At 39.0% G+C, this 13,026-nt stretch overlaps 1 protein-coding gene across 1 annotated transcript in view; it reads left to right on the top strand.

Annotated features, from left to right (window-relative positions):
* The window catches only part of MCF2L2 (MCF.2 cell line derived transforming sequence-like 2), a 200,840-nt gene that overhangs the window by 85,822 nt on the left and 101,992 nt on the right, over positions 1 to 13,026 (top strand). The window contains exons 8-9 of the mRNA XM_077754581.1: positions 2,378 to 2,494; positions 7,703 to 7,852. Of these exons, the coding sequence (XP_077610707.1) occupies positions 2,378 to 2,494; positions 7,703 to 7,852 (267 nt within the window). The remainder of the gene's footprint in view (positions 1 to 2,377; positions 2,495 to 7,702; positions 7,853 to 13,026) is intronic.

The following is a 13,026-nucleotide window of genomic DNA, read 5'->3' on the forward strand; positions in this document are numbered from 1 at the left end:
TGGCTCAGTTGGTGGAGCATGCAACTCTTGATATTGGGGTTGTGGGTTCGGGCTCCACATTGGGCATAGAGCATACTTTAAAAAAATGTAAAGGGGCTCCTGGGTGGCTCAGTTGGTTAAGCGTCTGACTTCAGCTGAGGTCACGATCTTACGGTTTGTGGGTTCGAGCCCTGCGCCGGGCTCTGTGCTGAGAGCTAGCTCAGAGCCTGGAGACTGTTTCAGATTCTGTATCTCCCTCTCTTTCTGAACCTCCCCTGCTCATGCTGTCTCTCTCTCTCTCAGAAATAAATAAAACATTAAAAAAATTTTTTTAATGTAAAAATAAATAAATAAATAGATAAAATTCCCAAGCTCCTTTTCAAAAGTAAAGGAGAAAGACAGGGTAACAGTGATATGTAGTAGCCAAATCCTACTAAACCTGAGTTCCTTGAGGCAGAGCCTGTTTGTGTTGTGTTCTTCTTCAGAGCCTGGCATTTATTAGGAATTCAATACATATTTGTTGAATGAGTAAATCACCTTTATTTTCACCTATAAGCTTTGGGCCCTAACACATTTTTTTAATTCCAAAGTGGATTTATTACTTGACTAATACTATATAATAATAGAAGACTATATCCTTTTTTTAAAAGATTTTATTTTTAAGTAATCTCTATACCCAACATGGTGTTCAAACTCACAACCCAGAACAAGAGTCACATGGTCCATTGACGGAGCCAGCCATGCACCCCAGAAAGCCTATGTTCTTATGTCCTCTGACCAGGTTTTCAAAATATTCAACAAGGAGTGAAGAAATATAAGGTCATTAAGTTAAAAGTTTAAAGGAGGATATGTTTTAGAAGTAGGAGTGAGGAGTCCTTGTTTCTCTTTAGGAGTGAGCAGAGGGTGTGATATAATTCCTGAAACAGAGAGCCAGGACCACAACCTGGTCAGAGCCACTGCAGCAGAGTAGAAAATGACAATTTCGAATGGGTCAGCTTCCTTTAGGTATGTGGGCATTCGTTCATCAGCCACATTGTTAATTTATAAAAACCCACTCCCTGTTACATCCAAATCTCCACCATACCAGATAAACTGGGGACACATTAACATTCTTCATGAGAGGCATCAGTGTAGTAAATCTTTTTAATACACACTCTTCAAGGGGCGCCTGGGTGGCTTAGTTGGTTAAGCGTCCGACTTTCGCTTAGGTCATGATCTCGCGGTTCGTGGGTTCGAGCCCCGCGTCGGGCTCTGTGCTGACTGCCGGCTCAGAGCCTGGAGCCTGTTTCAGTCTGTGACTCCTTCTCTCTCTGACCCTCCCCTGCTCACGCTGTCTCTCTCCCTCTCTCCTAAAAAAAAAAATAATAATAAATAAAACATTTTAAAAAAAATACACACTCTTCAATAGGTCCTGTATTCTAGTTTTATTTTGATATTCCCCAGCCTACCCCTTTTAGGGCTTCTCATTGTAGATTTTTAGGTCTTAATATAGCATTTTGATTTTGGTGACTGAAGGGTATGCTTTAGCTTGGGAACTTTTGAAAAAATTTCATCTAAAGTAAGACCCGACTTCTAACTAGCTTAGAACTGAGTCCCCTGAACTAAGTCACCATTTTGTCACAGATTATACAACCCTTTGGTATTCCTCACTTAAAGGAGGTTAAATATAAAAGGGTTATAAAATGTTTCTCTGCTGCTACTAGGAATTTATCCAAAGGATACAAAAGTGCTAATTCATAGGAGCACATGTATCTCAATGTTTACAGCACTGCTATCAACAATAGCCAAAGTATGGAAAGAGCCCAAATGTCCAACAACTGATGAATGGATAAAGAAGATGTGGTTTATATATACAATGGAGTATTACTCAGCAATCAAAAAGAATTAATCTTGCCATTTGCAACAATGTGGATGGCACTGCAGGGTATTATGCTAAGTGAAATAAATCAGTGAGAGAAAGACTTATTTTTTAACTCATATGTGGAATTTGCGAAACTTAACAGAAGACCATGGGGGAAGGGAAGGGAAAAACAGTTACAGAGGAGGCAAACCATAAGAGACTCTTAAATACAGAGGAAAAACTGAGGGTTGATGGGGGTAGGTGGGAGGAAGGGAAAATGGGTGATGGTTATTGAGAAGGGCATTTGTTGGGATGAGCACTAGGAGTTGTATGTAAGTGATGAATCACAGAATCTACTCTGATACACACTGTATACACTGTATGTTAGCTAACTTGATAATAAATTATATTTAAAAATGTTTCTCTGCCGTTTGTAGTTACTCTTTGTGTATTAAATTCCTGATTAGGCAAAGTTCAAGTACTGTTTAAATAACAATAGAATCTAGATGAGGTACTATTCAATTATCTGTGAGGAATATATTAATTTTCCCCCTATAGATCATTATGTTAAACTCTGTCTCTGACCTTCATGGCTACATTGACAAAAGTCAACTGACAGAAGACTTAGGGGGAACTTTGGAGTATCGCCACAGTCAGTGGATAAATCATCGGACTGTAAGTACCAACTTATGTACCCTCTTTATTGTTTTTCCTTACTTTCCAGTAGACAAGGTAGTTAAAGATCAACCGTTGGGCAGTCATTGCCCATGACTACCTAACATCGAGAAGGTTGGGTTTTCTAAGCTACAGGTGGGGGAAAAATGGGGCAGAAGGGAAAAGCCTGGGGCTTGTCCTGCTGACTACCTCCACCTCACCTCATTGTCTGGCATGGGTGTTTGGGGGGACTTGATTTAGAATGCACCTGGGGAGAATGCAAAATATGAGCATCCTGCTTTACCTCAGAGAAATTAATTTGCTTGGTCAGGGATGGGTCTCAGATAGTAGTGTTCCACACAACCCTCCAGGTGATTCTAATGTATAGACAGATCTAAATCCACCAAGTCAGAAGGAGCTGTATTTGAATATTGTCACCATTATTTACTATCTGATCTTGGGTCAGTTATTAAACCTCTTCCAGCTTGTTTTCTCCCCTGTTAAAATGGAACTAACAGTGGTCTTCAGCTGGAGGCAATCTGAGACTTTTTTTGTGGTCATAACTTGGGAGAAAGAGTATTACTGGCATCTAGTGGGTAGGAGCCAGGTATGCTGTCAGACCACTTATAATGCATGAGACAGTCCTCTCCAACAAAGAATTGTCCAGCACAAATGTCGATAGTGCCATGGTGAGAAACCTCAGACTTCCAGAAGCTGCCTGAGAGTTTAGCATGAGACTGAGTGATGTAATGTATGTGAAAGCACCTGACACATAGTATTTTACTTGTCTCTACTCTCTCATAGTAAGGGTTATTATGCTAAACTAAAAGGGTTAGTCATATCGAGGACAAAGTGGGATTGAAACTCAAGTAATAAGTGTCTCAACATTAAGTTGTCATTCCCCTTTCCTCACTCTTCTAGCCCCTAGCCCCTCGAAAAGACTGGGTTTTCTGAGCCAAGTCAAAAGCTCCCTTCACCATCCCAGTGACAACTGGCAGTGTCAGCCCACCTCTCTCTGTATCCGGTCACTTTGGAAACATGTTGCCCAACATTTAACCAATGAACACCCGAACTCCATTTAATTAGGTAGGAGAATTCACTCTCTTTTAGAGTGTACAGCTTTGTGATTTTTTTAAAAAGGAAATTTTAAGAACCAAACAAAAATAGATTTCTAATAACACATTTATATGTGCAATATTTATTGCATTTCTAGCAATGCATTTAATTCAAAGCTACAGGCTCTGATCCTCCCCTCAATTCTTTGTATGCAATGTAATTCTAACGAAGATCTGACCCTTCCCAAAACCTAAAGGAAGACCCACAACCTGGGCAAGAACCCTTTAAATTTCTCATATGAGTTTTACCACAATAACTTTGACTCTTAGGGAATCTCAGGAATTAAAAAAAGAATGGTGACATTCCTTTTATTCCATATTATATTATTATTAGTATTATTATTAGTATATATATTATTATTAGTATATTATAATATTCCTTTTTACTCTAAATAGGTCTAAATATAAAAGATAAGGAGGGAATCTTATGTAGAACATCACTCACAAATAAGTGTGGGCAGGGTTGTCCTATGTTGCAATTTCATTAAACCATATGAAAAGTGGAACTGGAGTGCTTTTAGGCTTTGTTTCTACACTTCCTAGGATTTTATTATATTACTCTCTGAATCAAAAGAAGTTAGTGTCCTACCAGCCTTACTGGCCTAGCTAGCTCTCCCTTTTGCTCTGATTTTTCTTTCTTTTTTTTTTTTCACTGTATCTTCTTTTTTAATTTTTTTTAATTTTTTTTTTTTTTACAAATAGTTTATTTTCAAATTAGTTTCCACATAACACTCAGTGCTCATCCCCACAAGTGTCCTCCTCCATGCCCATCCCCCCTCCCCCCCACATCCATCAGTCCTCAGTTTTTGTCAGCATTCAAGAGTCTCTCATGGTTTGCCTCTCTCCCTTTCCCCCACCATTTCCGCCCTTCTTCTCCCCCTTGTTCCTCCGTCAAGTTCCTCCTAATCCTCCTATACGTGCAAACATATGATATTTGTCCTTCTCTGCCTGACTTATTTCGCTCAGCATAACACCCTCAAGGTCCATCCATGTTGCTACACATGGCCAGATTTCATTGTTTCTCATTGCCATGTAGTATTCCATGGTATAGATAAACCACATCTTCTTGATCCATTCATCTGTTGATGGTCACTTAGGCTCTTTCCATGTTTTAGCTATTGTGGAGAGTGCTGCTATGAACATTGGGGTACATGTGCTCCTATGCATCTTGCTCTGATTTTTCTATCAATCCTTTGTTTTATTATGTTCTTAATGATTTTGCAAGTTGCCTCAGGTCTTTTCTGATATAAAAAAAGTTTGCAGCAAATAAAGGAAAAAAACAAATGCCCCTTGATGTCAAAGACAAGAATACTTCTCTAAGAATTGAGAGAGGTAGAAAAGAGTGAGGTCATAAACATAGGTTATTTAAAGACATGATCTGTGCAGACATGTGCACACACCTTCCCACCCCAAGCCTAGTTTGTATCCATGGTTTGTGTTTGTGCATGTGTTAAACATATTTAAAAAATGTTTAATTTTTTAAATTTACAACTAGTATTTAAAAACTACAACTAGTATTGAAACATCAGAGATATTCTTTACATGCATTTTGCATGCTTTATGTCTATATTTTATATGCATTTTTCATGTTATATTTTTATATGCATCCACATATAATTAGAACTATAATATATACATATATAACATATATAATAATATGATATGTATACATATAACATACAGTATATATAATATTATATAGATCCTTTTTTGGGGGAATGTCAGATCTGAATGTCAGATCAGTGAGACTCATTAGAACTGAAAACAACCTTAAAGATCATTTATTTCAATTACCTTATTTTACAGGCAAGGAAACTGACCTTCAAAGTAAAGAAGTGACTTATCCAAGGTTATACAGTTGACTAGTGGTGGAGCCAAGTCTAAGACTAAGCTCTTTCTCATCATCCTATCAGTGTCAGGTCCTCTGTACCATTTCCAAGGCAATTGTTTGCTTATCAGATACCTGGAATCATGTTAATTTGTTAACAGGACTCTCCATAGGCAACCCCTTGCTTTCCTCTATTATCTCTATTTTCCTCTATTTCCTCTATTTCATTTGCAGGCCTGGCACCTGACTCTCAGAGTTGTTACTGTTATTATTATTACATTTGCAAGGTACCCTACTGTGCACAAGTCCTTTCACATTTGCTATTCCTTTGATCTTCAAAAAACCCCTGTAAAAACAGAGCAACCATTATTCCCATTTGTCAGATGAGGACACTAGGACTCAGAGCAATACCTGTCTTACTCAAGATCACACAGTTAGAGATCAGAATCTGAACTTGAATTCAAGTCTTAAACTCTCAAAGCCAAGATTTCTTTGTTGGTTTAATTTTAAATCTAGTTTTGTTAAATGTAGTGTTTATTGCCAAGAGGTGGTGTAGCATATAGTGCTTAAGATTGCTGGCTCTGGGTTCAATCCCAGTTCTGCCACTAATTTTATATATGATTTTGGAGAAGTTACTTAACCTTAATACACCTTGGTTTCCTTGTTTATAGATTATAGTGATAGTAGTAACTTATTTAAGATGCATTACAAGAGGTAGTGCCTTTAAAGCTAAGTATTTGATATCATATTTTCTGATTATAAGTCCTCTGATAAATTTGGTTAGTGTGTGGTACTTATAAGCCCTTTAATAAATTGGATTTTATATGTTATTCATTATAAGCTATTGGTGAATGAAGTTGAGGGAGTATCTTATACAGATATTGGGTTAAGTAAAAGTAATAATACTTTGATGTGCTTGAAAGAAAGATTCTCATAAAAGTTAGTGTTTGTCTGAGTTTCCAAGCCAAAACTACTATGATGTTCATGATTGCAACTGTATAAATACTTGTGCTAATAGGGGAGATTCCACCGACAACAATATTTCATTGAAGATCATTTATTTCAATTTACCTAATTGAAAGGTAATTCAACTACCTTATTTTACAGATAAGGGAACTGACCTTCAAAGTAAAGAAGTGACTTATCCAAGGTTATACAGTTAATGGTGGGTGCCTGGTTGGCTCTGTCGGTAGGACATACAACTTTAGATCCTAGAGTCCTGAGTTCGAGCCCCACACTGGGTATAGAGTTTACTTTAAAAAATGGTTGTTGGAGAAGGACTTCAGGTTCAGACAGTAGGCAGGGGTATACTGTTCTCTAGAAGCCTTATCACTCCAGCCTCAGCTCTGGCCTCTCGTGCAGAAAAGGGCCACCTCACATCTGGTACATTCTTTATGATGAGCATTTCAGAAATGTTCTCTGATGATATAAGATCAGAGGTAATTTTTCCCAAGTGAAAATTAGGTTGGGCCTCTTCACCCCTATCAGTTATTTATCTAGCAGCTGTTTATGGGCCACCAGTTACTATGTGACAGGCATAGTACCATTTGCTGGGGGAACAGAGATGAATTGTGCTTGCCCTTCAAGGGTAAAATTGTCTCAGGAACAGAGGGCAATGGGCATGGTAGAGCCCATCTGGCTAAGTAGAATGGCTTGTGGGATTTTTAAAAGCCACTTACTTTTAACTAAATCTGCTGATGATCAGCATCACTTTTTCTAGATTAGGCCATGTGTTTACTGCTAAAAGGCACTGAGCTAAATGCAGATATCTCACCTGGAATATTAGGTGTAAAGTTACTCATCAGTTAGTAACTATTCATTTAATGGCAGAATAGTACCCTTAGTGGAAGGTCAATTTTTATAAAGAAGTGACAGGCAGAAGTCCCCAACCCCTCATCACATGTGATAAAAGTAACTCTCTGGAAGGTCACTAATGACTTACCTAATCACTACATCCATCTTCTCCCTTGGGGTCAAACTTGCTTCCCAAACCTAGTGACCTTCATTGAATCTTGCCATCTTTCCTTCCTTACTACCTAAGCAATATGATCTTGGGCAATTCACTTGACCTGTTGGAGCTTCAGTTCCCTCTTCTATAAAATGGAGATAAAATATCTTCCAATCTGGGTTATTGAGATGGCAGACAAATGTATAGCACTAGGTACAATGCATGGCCTGTTGCAGGTATTCAGGAAATGGCAGCTATAGATGTACTGTCCTTCTATCCAGAGAGCATATTGGTGAATGTTAAGCTGTCCTCATTATTATGACTATCTGACCTTCCAGGCCATTGAAAACTTTGCCGTGACATTGAAGACCACTGCCCAGATGCTCCAGATGTTTGGGGACTGCCTAGCCACAACAGAGCTGCCCAGAGGGGTGCTGTCTACTGAAGACCTCCTCATGTCCCACACAGGGCGGCGGGACAAGCTGCAGGTGAGTGGCCAGTGGCCTCTCACAGGCCAGCCTCTTGGAGAGAGCCAGGAGCAGAATTAAAAGTGAAGACCTCTTCTTCCCCCTTCTCTGGTGACTTGGCAGCAGTTAATCATCTTAAATCTTCTAGATAGACAGCATGGGAAGAGTAAAACCTCCTGAGACTGGTCGGTGAATGTAAAAGGATTGTAATTAAGACCTGTGAGAAGCAGCCCAGTAAAGGGAAACTCATTCTACCATTGTGCTGGTGAGACAGGCTTGTGAGCATCCTTTCAAGGGCAGCACCCTTATGATTTGCTTGGGACACAGCAAGATATGATGGATATGACTTAATTAAGGGAAGGAAGGATGGCAATTGTCTTTTGAGGCATAAGCTTTCCTGAGGCTATTGTGAGGTTTGAGGGCAAACTAATAAGCTGACGTATTGCTTCACTTTCTCAGGGACGAATCTTTTTATTTGGGGGAGTAATTTGAGAAAAAAGACATGGAAGGTACTCTAAATTGGGTTTAATGAGAAGCACCTATTAACTATTCATAAAATCATGTCAGAGCATGCTAAGAATGGAGGTTGGCAGATTCTTTCAGGTCATACAGTAAAGGGAGGTATCTTTCTGATGCTTACAGGATGGGTTTCCGCTCTTTTCTACCTCCAGAAGCACAAATGGACCAAATCCATCATTTCACAAGAAGACCAGAACTCCATTGGGCAGCAAACTAAGGGTTAGAAGGTTGATGCATCTTAGCATGACGTGTATTCTGGCTGCATGGAGCTTGAAAAGAGCTGACCTCTTTTATCTCTGGACCCAAATTTACAAAAATGCTTTGCTGGGTGGTTGATTTGCTCATTTAGCCAACATTATTGACCACCTACCACTACATGCCAGCAAAACAAACAAACAAAAATGCAAACTCAAGGAACATAGTTGAGTTAGGGGAGTTTCAGAGTCTAGCAGTTAAGGCAAATTAATTCTTCCATGTGCCAGGGAGCACTGTTAAATTCTCTTTGGAAGGAGATGGATATCCAAAAAAGAGTTCAAAATATATGCTCTACATTACTCAGAATAATTAAAAGATCTGGTTTGAAACTGTGAAAACCTGAAAACATCCTAGGACTTTTCCCTGGAAATGTCTCTGACAAGCTTGACAAACACGCACAACCTAGCACACCTGTCCTGTTCCGGTGTGTGCTTTTTACACCTGGATGGAAACTTAGAGCACGTCTTCAGAGCATGTGCAGGCAGGTGTTCCAGGCTCTTCTGCATATTGTCCTTGTCCAAAGAGAGCTTCCACTTCCTGAGGGTGACTTTGACAGGCTGTCTCTCAGTTTACAAACAGTATGCAGGCGCTCACCCTGCTGCCGCTTGGACCTTGTCTGTGCAAAGAGGAAATTCACTGAAACTCCTATAGATTTCTACAGATGTTCTCAGAAGCATGTCTCTGAACTCCTTCTGTAGCCTGAGTGCTGACAGTAAAAAAAAAAAAATTAAATACCCCATGTGATTAAGGAGATTTTCTCTTCATGGGATGAAAACTCCTTAAGCTCTTTGGAACGTGTGACAACTGGATATCCACATGGAAAAGAAGGAAATTGGATATTCCTTCTTATCGTGCACAAAAATTAACTCAAAATTAGTCAAGGAACTAAATAGAAGTTCCAAAATTATAAAACTCTTAGGAGAAAATATAGATGTAAATTTTCATCACTTTACATTAGGCAATGATTTCTTAGATATCACACCAAAAGCACAAGCACCTAAAGAAAATAAATAAACTAGATATCATCAAGATTAAGAACTTTGTGCTTTAAAGGATGCTATCAAGAAGGTGAAAACACACCCTGCAGAGTGGGATAAAATATCTACAAATCATGTATCTGATGAGAGTCTAATACCCAGAATATACAAACAACTCTTGGGGTGCCTGGTTGGCTCAGTTGGTTGAGCATCTGACTTTGACTCAGGTCGTGATCTCACAGTTCTTGAGTTCGAGCCCCACATCAGTTTTGCTGCTCTCAGCACAGAGCCAGCTTTGGATCCTCTGTCCCTTTCTTTCTCTGCCCCTCCCCGACTTGCTCTCTGCCTCTCAAAAATAAATAAAACATTTTTTTAATTAAAAAAATAAACAACTCTTACAAGTCAACCTTTATAAAAAGACAAATAACCCAATTAAAAAATGGGCAAAGTAGGGGCACCTGGCTGACTCAGTTGGTTAAATGTGAGACTTTGGCTAAGGTCATTATCTCATGGTTGGTGAGTTCGAGCCCTGCGTCAGGCTCTGTGTTGACAGCTCAGAACCTGGAGGCTGCTTTAGATTCTGTGTCTTCCTCTCTCTCTGCCCCTACCCTGCTTGAGCTCTTTCTCTCTCGCTCTCAAAAATAAATAAACTTTAAAAAAATTGGCAAAAGATTAGAACAGCCATATCTTCACAGAAGACAGATAAATGGTCATTAAGCACATGAAGACATGTGCAACGTCATTAATTGTTAGAGAAATGCAAATCAAAACTGCAGTGATATACCCACTAGAGTGGCACTAATTGAAAAGGTGGACCATAACAAGTGTTGATGAGAATGTCAGGGAATTGGCACCTTCATACATTGCTTATGGGAATTGAAACTATCTGGTAAGTCCTCAGAAAGTTAAACATAGAGTTACCATATGACCCAGAAATTCTACTTCTACTTATGTACACAAGAGATTTGAAAACATGTTTGATATAAAAAGTTACATATAAATGTTCATAACAGCATAACACCCCACAAGTAGAAACAACCCACATGTCCATCAGCTGATGAGGGGATAATAAAATGTGATATATCCATACACAATGTTATTCAGGCATAGAAAGGAAGTACTGATACATGCTATCATGTGTATGAACTTTGAAATAATTATTCAGAGTGAAAGAAGCAGTCACAAAAACCACATATTGTGTGATTCCACGTACATGAAATGTCCAGAATAGGTAAATATGGAGAGAAAGGTAGAGAGTGGTTTCCAGGGTCTGGAAAGAGGAAGAAATGGAGAGTGATTGAAAATAGGTATGGGGTTTCTTTTTGAGGGTGCTGAAAATGTTCTGGGGGAAAAACATGGACTTGTATGCATTGAAATGGTGAGTGTTAGGGGTGCCTGAGTGGCTCAGTTGGTTGGGCATCTGACTCTTGGCTTTGGCTCAGGTCATGATCTCATGGTTTAGAAGGTCAAGCCCGGCTTTAGGCTCTGTGCTTATGGTGCAGAGCCTGCTTGGGATCTCTGTCTCTGCTCCTCCCCTGCTCACTCTCTCTCTCTCTCTCTTTCAAAATAAATAAATAAATAAAACATAGAAAAGGTGAGTTTTATGGTACTATATGAATTATATCTCCATTTTTTTAAAAACAGAAAAAGATCTTTGGGCTTAAAACAACAATAAAATAACCATGAACTCTATATAAATATGTGCTTTTTGTACTGTTGAATAGGATAGCCCTTTAGACCTTCTTTCTTAGCTAACCAGCTCTTCTTGTCGTCTAATTCTGTGTTGGTTTTGGAAGCAGTTCACAGAGGTAGGCAGTCTTCCTTCTGAGTCCCAAAGGAGGTGATTCTCACCTCTTTGCCAGTCTTGTTTTAGGCCAGAAACCCCAGGGTCTTAGTCTTATACTCTCAGATGCTTAAGTCAACCGAGACATTTTATCATGTGTTCAGTTAGATAGGGTAAGACTCTCATATTTCATTGTTGTTGTTAAAATAAGAAATCTAACAGAGCCATAGGCCTTTTTTCTCATCATGCAGGAGGAAAGTGCCATGGTCCTTTGCTTATGTGATAGAGCACTCTTTTATAAATATGAAGACTGTTTAGTATTCAGTATTTGTTCCATTCAGTATTTATTCAATTTTGTATTCAGAGATGACAATTCTATCAGCATTTCCAGGGTTACCAATAATCAAGAAGGTAATCAGAGTTAAAAGTGTTTTTTTACAGGCCCTAGAAATAATTTAAAGTCCTAGGCGTTTTTAAAGACCCCTTGTTCAAACCCTACTTGCAGAGAATATAAGTTAGAAATGGATAGACACAGAGGTCTTGATTTAGCACAGGAAGGTGAAATTGCTATACTTATGAATGTTTTCAGTGCTTAATGCCTTAAAAAATCAGGGTTTTGAACTAGTTTTATACCACAAGAAGATATCTCTCAGTATCTGCTGAGAAAAGGGGATATATCATCTCTTTTATGGACTTCTTTTTTCTCAATTATGAAGACTTGCATTTTAAAGGCCACATTCTGGAATTCATTATTCAGCATTATAAGAAAAACAGCATGGTAGAGCTAACTTGTAGTGCAGAAATAGGGTAAGTAATAAAAGTGAAGTAAGGAGTCTAAAGTATTCATCATTAACATAATCTCTGGGCTCTGATTCATCCCCTAACTTCCTACCCCACCTCCACCCCCAGCCCATGACACAGCCAAACACAGCACCTGGCATGAATAGTAGTGCTTTTAAATGGATTTTGAATGACTGACAGAATGAATGAATGTCTACATTTAGGTTTACCCTTGTCATAGGAAAGAATTCTCCCCAGAAAATTTAAATTCTTTTGAGCCTGAAGCAATCTGTCTGCTGTATCAAGTGGGTCTTTTGAATCAACTGCTTCTTTCCATAATAGTGGAACTGTGAATAAGTACACACTGGGACAGCCATACCAGTTATGTTCCACAAGTGCCCAACTTTACCTCTCTGGCCCATTTCCTAGGACCCTTGAGACCTCCTCATAATTCTGGCCTCAAAAGGGGTTAACACATGGACCATAATTGGCCTCAGGACTGTTTCAGCATTATATCCAATATCTGTGCTGATTGGTCAGTGCCTGCTCTAAACAGTTATTAAATATTTTGAATTGTTACTACTGTGGACAAGGGAAAACTTCATTTTTGGCCTGGGCAACTTACCTTTTCACTTTCCAAGTACATAGTTCCTCAATCTTTCCCTGTGTATTTATGGCAGATTTTTGTAACCCTGCTGAAGCTGACTTTCCCTTGTATATATATATTTTTTGATAGTGTGAAGGGGATACACAGTGAATGACATCACTTAATCAGACCCACAGTCCCTCTTTCACACACTTCCTCACACTCTGCACTTCTTTGGGTATATCTCTTTCCCAAGTTTCTCCTTTCAAAACTCTCCTTCTGCCCTGGCAATCAG

This window comes from Crocuta crocuta, unplaced genomic scaffold (genome assembly GCF_008692635.1).
Source record: "Crocuta crocuta isolate KB4526 unplaced genomic scaffold, BGI_CrCroc_1.0 scaffold70, whole genome shotgun sequence".
NCBI classification, from domain to species: domain Eukaryota; kingdom Metazoa; phylum Chordata; class Mammalia; order Carnivora; family Hyaenidae; genus Crocuta; species Crocuta crocuta.